The 10276-nt window shown below is 42.7% G+C and overlaps 1 protein-coding gene across 2 annotated transcripts; it reads right to left on the bottom strand.

Annotated features, from left to right (window-relative positions):
- Positions 1-927: 927 nt before the first annotated feature.
- TRAF5 (TNF receptor associated factor 5) lies at positions 928-8794 on the bottom strand (the record flags this gene model as incomplete). Of its 2 annotated transcripts, none has more annotated exons than XM_080340892.1 (10): positions 928-1505; positions 1998-2166; positions 2686-2826; positions 4089-4181; positions 4459-4533; positions 4894-4971; positions 5272-5436; positions 6001-6102; positions 7388-7441; positions 8576-8794. In XM_080340892.1, the coding sequence occupies 10 exons, from the start codon at positions 8792-8794 to the stop codon at positions 928-930; spliced, it is 1674 nt and encodes a 557-aa protein (XP_080197018.1). The 2 variants fall into 2 exon arrangements, with proteins under 2 accessions (XP_080197018.1, XP_080197017.1); XM_080340891.1 differs by having other exon boundaries at positions 7388-7445; positions 8580-8794.
- Between the last annotated feature and the right edge of the window lie 1482 nt (positions 8795-10276).

Genomic DNA, 10276 nt, shown 5'->3' with positions numbered 1-10276 from the left:
CCCAAGCAGATATCCAAAGCTCTTCCTGCCTTTTGTAGAGCTGGTAAGCCAGAAAACATCTCTTTTGTGCAGATGTGGGAGCAAAACTACAAGGGTTTTGTCCTCCTTCTTCCAACAGCGTAGCCAAGAGCTGGCGGACTGGCCGAGTACCCCACTTCTGGCTGTGTCCTGAGAGGTGAGAAGCACCTGCAGCTTCTTTTGACTTCAGATGGGGACTGCGAATGTTTACCAGCAGTGGAAATCAGTCCCAAGGCACTAGGCAGGAACAGAAAGGACATAACGAAGCTGTTGTGACCTGGGGGTACTCTATACAGCTGAAATACCATGCTAGAAAAGTAAGAGGCATTGGCATCTTCCTCTGGGCTGTCTGGAAAGAACAATTAAAAATAATAATTAAAAAAAAAAGCAGCAAGATCCCAGGACAAATTTTTTCCCTGCCTAACTGAAGCCATTCTCCCGCTTCAAAAACCCAGGAGATGGAAGGATCCAGATACATTGATTCTAATGTGCTAATGCTGAAATGTTTCCATTTCAGACAGGTGAAATGCACTTGCACACTTGGGCATGGCTTCAGTTCAGTGTGAGGGACGGGAGCCCACAGGCCTGCTTGGGCTCCAGGGGGCTTACTGAGGGAGTTTCATCTCCAAACACCAGTCTGGTGATGTGAACCAAGCATTCCTCCCAGCCTAGACCAAGCCAAGTCTGGGTCAAATGCATGTTCACATCAAGCTGCCTTAAAAATGCAGTCTTGAAAAAAGGTTAAAAAAGGAAAGGCTGATGCTTTGGCAATTCATTCTCTTATGCGGTCCAAAAGCCTCGAAACAGTATCAGTAGCCTGACTAGTGGCAATTCACTATTGCATGGCTAGTAGTCACCAAGAAAGCATTTCTGAAGGGTTAAAGCAGTCACACTGAGCGGGCACACTTTTCACAATTCCTCCAAATCGGTTAAATCCACAACCACTTTCAAAAACAGAGTGTCATCTCTAATGTAGGTGTTCTTTGTGTTTTCCAGGACTGTATGTGGCACGAAGCGTGGACATCCAGAGGCAATATTCATTTCTCCATCTGGCCTTTTGAAACTGCTGCTATTGGGGTCAGCTCTAAACACTTCCACGATGTGATTTTTTTTCCCACTTTGGTCCAAAAGCATAAGCGTAACTTTTTGCTTGAAAGGCCAGAGTAGCAGCGAGTCAAACTCCCCTCTCATCACTACGAAGTAGAGAGAGACGTGTGTTCCCTTTCCTGAACCATCCCCGTTCAGGTAGGCTCTCGCACACAACCTGTACCCGCAGCGGCTGGTGTAAAAGGGCTGGCTGAATATGGAGAGGACACGGCCTTCCACTGCTTCTTTTTTCTTCATCTTGTAGTCTGTGATTTTCCAGATTAATTTCCCATTGTAGCACGTGCCTTCCAAAAGCTTAAATCGTTCTTCATTTTTATTGAGCTGTGCTTTGTGAATATTGATCTGGAGGTCGTGTTTGCTGGACTGACCTTCCAAAACAACTGGAGGGAAAAAAGAAGAGTTAAAATAAAACTTTTAAAATAAAACTGTCAGAGCGCCAGATACAAAGAGCAACCAGACTTGAGCTGACAATACTGAACTACTCAAGCCGGAGTACAGGCTGTTAACTAGTGTTACCAGACCTGTTAACTTTTTGTTATTGTAATTGCTGCTTGTAGTTTAGTAAGGAAAACTGGAAAATACAAACCAGATTTAATGTTCAACTACAGACATTACCACGGCCTCCATCACAGTGCACCAGCTCTTTGGCCCTGCAGTGCCACAGGAATTTGGGAGACACTGCGGAGCAAGGGAAGGCTAGAGGACACAGCGCACACCACCACAGCTTGGTCTTAGAAAGCAAGAAAAAGAAAGCCCTTTCTGGCTAATAGGTGCAATTAACTGACTGTAGCACCAGAGCCTCTACGTAACCCACCAGTAAATCAGCAGAAGCCCCACACACATGTAGAAAAGAAACAAAAGTTCCAACACACCCAAGCGCTGGTCATACGTCTCCATCAGGGCAATCTTCTGTTTTACGTTTTCAATTGTGTCAAACAGGGGTCGCAAGTCTAATTTACTTTGCTGCTGGTTTGCCATCTGTATGAGCTGTTTCACCTGCAATTCCAGGCGCGCAGACTTATCCAGGTGGCTGGCCAGAGCCTTCCCAGTTCATGCCATTGGAAAAGGGTGGAAGTGGAGACAAGAGACATTCATATAATCAGCCGTTTCATTTGAAATAAGATAAAGAAGCCTTTAGCATGTTAGCAACATCAACTACATGGTGCATTCAAAAGTAGTCTGCTGGCTTAGGGATGTGTCCAAATGCTCTTTTACAGTTAAATCGTCATTTAGTGACTGAGAAGCCACCCCTTACTCAGATCCGTTCACACTGCATCACCTCATTCAACTGATTATTCAAACTTACACCACCATATCTGCCATGGGGCTCTGGCCATGGCAATCTATACAGCGCTTTTTGCCCAGATCAGATATCCAAACTTCTTTATTGGTTAAAATGAAAAGACAATACTGTACTGTAAAAAAAACAAGAAGGGCTTGTGAAGTGTCTGGGAGACAGTATTTGTTATTGCCCTGCTATTAGTAACAACTATTAGAGGTTAAACACATTTAAGGATACAAAAAAGCCATTGACCAAAAAAGGTAAAATTAATGTCTCACCTGTGTGCTGACCATCAAGTTACTATTTTTACCAAACAGTTGTGTAAACTGTCTGAATTCTTTCTCACACTTATTAATGGCCTCCGCTAGCTGCTGAATTTTAATCTCTTTACATTCCAGGCTCTTATACAGGTCAGATATCTACAGATGGGTGAAAAAAAAAAAGTAAAAACACAATGGCACACCAAAATATACATAGATCAAATTAAAACATATGTGACTGTAGAATCATAGAAAGTTTGGGTTGGAAGGGACCTTCAAAGCTCATCTAGTCCAACCCCCTACTATAAGCAGGGACATCTTCAACTAGATCAGGTTGCTCAGAGCCCTGTCCAGCCTGTCCTGGAATGTCTCCAGGCGTGGGGCATCTACCACCTCTCTGGGCAACCTGGGCCACTGCTTCACCACCCTCAGTGCAAAAAATGTCTTCCTCACGTCTAGCATGAATCTCCCCTCTTTTAGTTTAAAACCATCACCCCTTGTCCTGTCATAACACACCCTTCTAAAAAGTCTGTCCCCCACATAGAAGAAAGTGGAAAAGTTTACAGTGCAAAGCCTCTAACTTAGCTAGATACAGCATTGCTTAATTTACAATTCCTGGGTAAGCACAGGCAAGAATGGAACATAAGGTAATAATATTCTTTAATAGATCTGTGTGGTGACAAGCGCACAGAAAGAGACCCATATCTCTTGTCCCCATCACAATGATCCATTCAGCTCTATAGGGGGATAACACATACTTACATGTGCACATGTGCAAGTGTTTCTGTGTGTATGTGTACACTTCTTTTTCCCCTCTACTGAGGTCTAATCAGTGAAACAGATGAGTCAATGAGGGATACTAACTCCAAAACCAAGTTGTAGCACTTTGGGGCATGTACATGTAGCATGAGCAAGCAGAAGAGCAAGTCACCCACCACTTTGGATGCATTCGCCTTGGTAGGACTGGGTAACATACCCTCAGTGTTACCTGCTGGGAGCTGCAGAAATGATCGTGAGTGGAAAAAGTGCTTGCAACTGGCTCTGTGCTGCCTCTACAGAGGTGACTTGGGCATCTAAAGGCTCCTTTTCTGAGCAATCTGACTGTCCACTGAAACTTTAAAATGGTCTATCTCCAAACCTCATATCCGCTGTAAGCAGAGACTGAAAGCGGATGATATGAGTGATAGCAACGAGCCTCCCACCGTGCTTGGTGGAGAATATACATGCCTGAGCACAGAGAGGTTTCCATCTAATTCACTGACTTCAGTAGAAGAGCTTATTCTGACTTTTGAGGTGTGCAAATATGATAAAAACAGTCTTTTGCAATGCAGCTGAGCTAAACCGGGGAACAAATGCAGAATCTCATGTCACTCTCCAACCAGCCAAGCACTGCTGAAGAGTGCTCATTAAATAGGACTTACCTGTTCTTCCAGCCTGGAGTTCTTGTCTAAAATCTGCAGCATGTGTTCCCTCAGGGCGCCGTTTTCATGTTCAGCAAGTTTTCCTCTTTTAACCTTAGTGAGGCAGAGGGGGAAGTGAAAGAATAAAATAATAAGACATGCAGATTTCTGAAGCTGTTAGTAAAAAAATTCTTGATGCAAGCATTTAAAATGTCTCCTCTGTGCTTTGAAAGTGAGGGAATGGAAGTGCTGATTCTCTAGCACAGCATCTTAGCCAACACTATAAATGGTTGTGAAAGAACAAAAAATGAGGGGTTTTTGATTAATTATTCTGATTGGTTTGGGAGACAAATTCCAGCCCCAGTACAGACAAAGATCTAGAAAACAGTACCTTCACAAGACAGCCATACTGCTTATACGGGCAGTCCACTTCTGCCTCAGGACACACAGCGTGGTGCTTGTCAATCTGCATGTATCAACAAAGACGCTTGTAATGAAATAAATATTAACTAAAGTGCCACACTGATAAAATCCCAGTGCCTGCATAAAGGGTGAATGAAGGACAATGTCATGACACCACAGATTAATGGGAAAATGAGTATTAAGAGTCAATAAGCAAGCCAGATATTTTTCCATGCTGCCAAATGCCAATGGTTTGCAGTGACTGAATACCTCACTTGTAAGGTGAGATGTATATATCCCTTTAAGGACCAAAGAAAATACTTAGAGAAATTGGCATGGGCCAATGTACTCTGCAACATAACTTTCAGTTTTCATGAATGTGTGTGATCCGCCGAATCACAGTATATGAAAAAAATAATAATACCTCCTTTTTCAGAATTATTTGTGAACAGTTCTGAAGACAAGGCACAGGATAATCAGGACAGTCATTTTTCTCATGATTCTGGGGAAAAAGAAGTAAAACAAGGCAGTGGTTTGCATTTTTGTACAGCAGTATTCCTAGAGAAAGCTATACAAAAAGTAACCCTAAACATGTGGAAGCCCCATATGTATATCGTTGTTTGTAAGACAGCAACAGCAACTGGTATTGTTTAAAAGCACATATATTTTACTCTCTCCTTCAGCTCCTCAGTCAAATTGTTTCAGGCGTTGTTAAGCCCCATTGCAACACTGGAAACTTTTCACTCAGCAACATTAAGAGGAAATGTGCTGTGGGTTCCCCGGGAAAGATTTATAATCTTACCTTTATGTTATTTAACACCACAGATTTATTACAGTACTGACACATTTCTTCTCGAAATTTACAGTGCTGGCTCAAATGTTCTTTCAAGTCTTTCCGAGGAATTTGATCCATACATCCATCATTAGTGCACTGCACGCTTTCAAACAAACACTGCTGAAGATGCTCCTGAAACACACAACAGCAAATTAAACCCTGAAGTATTTCATCGCATCTCCAGCTGCCCAACAGACACACAGAAACATTGGGCAGTTTGGTAACGAGCTCCAAATACTCTTTCCTTCCACGAACTTTCTCCAACCTCAAAACTAAAGTGAACATGAAAATTTGGAGGGTCCTTTGTATGACTTCCACTTTTCATTCAATTGATAGACCAAAAAAAGGCCCAAATGGCCAGGATGTTTTGGCAAGTTTTCTCGAATCAAACATCACATGGGGTCTAAGCATACAGAACATATGTATAGATGCTATGGATATACTAAAGCTACATAAAGTAAATGGTTCTTATTAAACAAAAAACCTAAGGCAAAGCTGGAACAAGTTTACAGCCATAATATTTTGAGCTTAACATTCATTACTTACAGTGGACAGCTAAGTCATAATCTATGTACTTAAACTACATTGCTACAATAACTCCAAAGTCTGAAGAAATTCACTGAAATTTAACTTAAAATAAATACAGAAAGTTTGCATGAAAATTAAAGGCTTCAAAATTTGATCAAGCAAACTAACCTGATATCGCCCCAGAATTATTTTGGAATTGCAGTCAGGAATGTTTTTGCAGAACACATGCAAGTTGAGAACTTCTCTTTTACAGCAGTTGTCTTTGAATACCTGTGAAGGAAGCAAACCAGCCTTCACATGCAGTCACATAGGATGTTAGAAAGAATATAAAAAAGCAAAACATCACCAAAAAAATCTTTTAAGCACACAAGTGTGGACTCCATAATTGTGAGTATGGTTCTTGATAATTCATATTGAAAATGTATGCTAAAAATAGAAATTAAAACTTATATGAATTTTCTAATAACCATAGGGGTTATTTTACCCTATAGTTATTCCACAGACGCTGATCCATCCTTCAACCAGCCAGACTGGTAGCTCAGAAGCTACAAAACCACTGCCAGAGCCTGCCTGTATGGAGAAGAAAGCAGCTGGAGCTAATGGGCCCCAAAGGCCAAACCAGCTCTGTGCAGGCAGCTCCGGGTTGGAGCGCGCAGCACGCCCTTGGGATGGAGACGATGCTGAGACATCCCTTCTACAGACTCTGAGAAACAGCACCGACCCCAGCTGCGTACACAGAACCAAATTGAGCCCCCAGAGCAAACTTCCACTCTTATTCAGAGATCTTCCTATACCAGCATGAAGAAGCTGCTCACTGTCGCACTACCGCCGTCAAAATTTGCACCAAGTAGAAGACAGCAGGTGAAAAACAAAAATCATGTGGAAAGTCTGATTACAATTTCCTCTCAGGAATAGGAGAGAGAGAAAGAGAGGAAAGAGACACTCGATTTCACTGGAAGACTCATTCTGGCAGGACTAAGTATGCAGCATACTTTCAAGCCTTGGCATATAAATAAAAACAAATGAATCCATTAAAATAAAACCAAAAAAACAGTAGCTTGCAAAATGAGAAGTATGAACTTGTCTTTTCCTCTAAAACATGACCAAAAAGTGAATTAAGTCTGCAGGGTTAATGACATGTAATGGAAATAGTTAAGGCAGGAAATTATAACCAAATGAAAACACAGACAATCAAATAAACAAGATCTCCACAGCAAGATAGGGCATTAAAAAGGCAAGTCAATAAACTCTCTGCTAAAAAAGACATTTGACAGCTAGGGAAGATTTAAAACTTTGTGAAACTCTTTGACAATGGAAATACAGAGGACTAAAATGAAATAAGTTCAGAACATGAGGTATTATTTAGAGCTTTAGCTATACATCCAGATTTCCTTTCTGGGAGAGCACCACTGAATATGCTGCTTCCCTTAGCATCATTTTCGAGACAAAACCTGTGCTGCCCCTGAGGACTAACAGACTAAGAGCCACCTGGTTCTCAGCTCCTTGCCTTTTCCATGCAGATGTTGACTGCTGAAGCAAAACTACAGCCACTTACCTCGTGCATTTTTATTGTTTCTTTGTCAACAGGACAGGTAGGTACTGCATTCAACTCTCTAGATCAAAAGAAGAGTCATATTAACCCACAGAAAATTTGATTTATTTTATCAAAGCAGGCTATACTAGAATCTGACTCTGGAAGAAGTCAGTACTAGGTACCATAAAAACTCAAAAAGCTATTTGAAAACACTTTTAGTTGGCACCTACAAGCCAAATTCTGCCCACAGCTCTTAGAGGGCATTAAGCTGCAACAGTGAATATGTAACAAAAAGCAGAGTTTGTTCCTATGAGTGCTAAGATGATTTTTAATTAAGGGGACTTTGTCACTCTCTGGCCATCTGCTGTTTGCAGATGTCGTATCTGGAAAAACCCCATTGTGTGCACTAAACCAGCCTTTGCCTAGTGCAAGCAGCACTCTCCTTGCTACATTAGTAAAGGAAGATCTAACAGCTCCTGTTCTGAAAGGCTTCCAGAAGTCCTGTGATACAGAACAATACAATATTTATTGAGGCAGTACAAAAGGGAGGCAATCCAGAGAGAGAAACATGAAACATCTAAAATTCATAAAAGGTAAATGGCTATATCCTTCCCCATAATCAGGCTCCTCTGCAGCCAAATTCTGCCCTCGGGTACACCAAACAGTACATAATGCATTTCCAGACAGGTCTGCAGGGTAAATGCATTTGTACCTGCAGCTAAATCCCAAGCAGATGGATGCCAGCAGCCTTGTGACCTGACTGTAGTACCGGGTAATACTAACATCAGCTTTATAACTCCACTAAAAGAAATTATACAGAAGTAGGTGAAAACAGCTCAATCTAACCACCAGTGCCCATACTGTGAAACATCAATGCAACAAACTCATCTGAACAGCACAGTGTTAAACAGACAGACCAAAACAGCATCTCACACAGTGGTGCTTAAGCTTACACCAACAATTTATTTACGCTGCCTTCCCTGCAGCTGCTGAACTATTCCTCACCAGCACCAGGTAAGGTCTTTAAAGACAGCTTTAAAACACTGAGCTCACAGTCAATGAGTTCAACAAAGTTTCTCCATGGACTCCTTCAGCATTTTATCAGATCGGTGCTGTTACTATGGCACTCGCTGCTGATTTATAGAGGGCTTTCACTTCTTTTTGGGAAGGGGGGGCCAAGGAGCTTGTGGATGCAGAAGAAGTTTGCACTGACCTCAAAGAAAGAATGCACTGCTGGCAAAATCGGTGCCCGCATCCCGTCTGGTGGGGGTTGCGAAGGACGAGGTGGCAGTAGGCGCACTTGTACCGTTCTTCTAAGGTTTCGACAAACTTGTAGTCGGCGTCAGGCTCGAAGTCCAGAGAGACGGCGCTGGCAGAGTTCTGGCGCGTGAAGATGCCCGAGAGACCAGCGGGTTCGTCACAGGCCATGGGAGCTGCACTGGGAGCCAGACACAGGGGGAATCCCTTCAAACACTCACCGGCAGTCACGCACCTCGGCTGTTCTCATTTGCAGCAGGTGCGACAGATTTTGGAGGGAAACGCAGTGCCAACTATAGAAGAACAACGAGACGCTCGGAGAACCACAGAACTATGGTTACACGACAAGCACCTGTGCACACTTCTTCGGGAAAGTGTTTCACAATCTGAAAATTATTCTCCAGAATAAAGACTTGTTTGTTTCCTTAAAATTTTCTCGCAGCAGCTCTCAGTCTCAAAAACATCACAAGAGTCACAGACATGTCTCAGGAAAGCAGAGGCCAAGTCTTGGCCCTAATGTCTGCCAGGAAAGTCTACACTTAACATGGAGCCCACCCACAGGACTTTACAAGTTGCACTGATTCAAGCAGGAGCCAGGTTTGTGGTTCACAGCAAGCAGCACACACACAAAAAAAGGCAGCAAGGGGATTTTACCTTCAGTTTAGGTGTTACAGGAGTCGAAGCCTCTTAACTTGCCATCCTTCTTTTTCCTGTTGATCACTCATTTATAGCAGTAAACTAATCCTATTTTTCAAAGTTTCACGTAATTATGTGCAAGTGCTTGGCTGTATTAATCCTGCCTGAAAGAAGCAGTGGAAAAAAAAAAGAAATAAAGAAAAGCGCAAGATTGCAATCAGAATTGTGACATGATTTTTTCTCTCAACATCCCAAAGCTCATACACAGCACAGGAATCCAATGCTAATTTTCTAATAGGAAAAACCAGCAACACTTGTTTCCAGCCGTAAGTCACAAACCTTGAGATTTGCCACCGGTCCCTCAATCTTGCTGCAGTTTTATTGCAAGTAGCTCAAGACCTAGAGCCACTTTGGTTTCCATTTCTTGCGGCTTTGCGTTCAGAAGACATTTTTTCCTTACAGGATGTGCACAAAAGCGCAACACACCTGAGCTCTCAGATCGTTTTGTGGAGGAAGTGCTCAATTTTATAGCTGTGCTGTGGGACGCTATTTCTCCTCCGTGTGCATCATCCACCCTATCTGTCACTCGAGTCACTCTTACTGGCATCAGCGCCTCTCCGAGAGCTCTGACTCAGCTCCTGTAAGGTCACCAAGGGTACCTGCTGCTTTCATAGGGAAGCAGAGCCAAGCTGTCACCCTTAATAACTTTACATCTGGCATGAAACAGAATGCCAAGTACTGATGTGCTGCCCTCTTTCCCTGCTGTGATGGGTTCCTGGCCCATGGAAGTAGCTCAAGCACTGCCACAACCCACTTTAGTATTCAGAAAGCAACATCCACTTTCCGCTCTCCTTTACTATCCCGTATTGGGTGAGGAAAACCTGCGGACAGGTAAAGTACCTGATCCAAAAACAAGCCAAAGCACTCAACCAACAAAGATGTATTTCACGGCAAACATTCACGTGCTCCTGTAACTCAGCACCCTTGTTTGTGGTTGCACACAGTATTTACCTGCTC

Source organism: Nesoenas mayeri (genome assembly GCF_963082525.1).
Source record: "Nesoenas mayeri genome assembly, chromosome: 3".
In the NCBI taxonomy this organism is placed as follows: domain Eukaryota; kingdom Metazoa; phylum Chordata; class Aves; order Columbiformes; family Columbidae; genus Nesoenas; species Nesoenas mayeri.
This window is presented reverse-complemented; position numbering and strand designations above follow the sequence as displayed.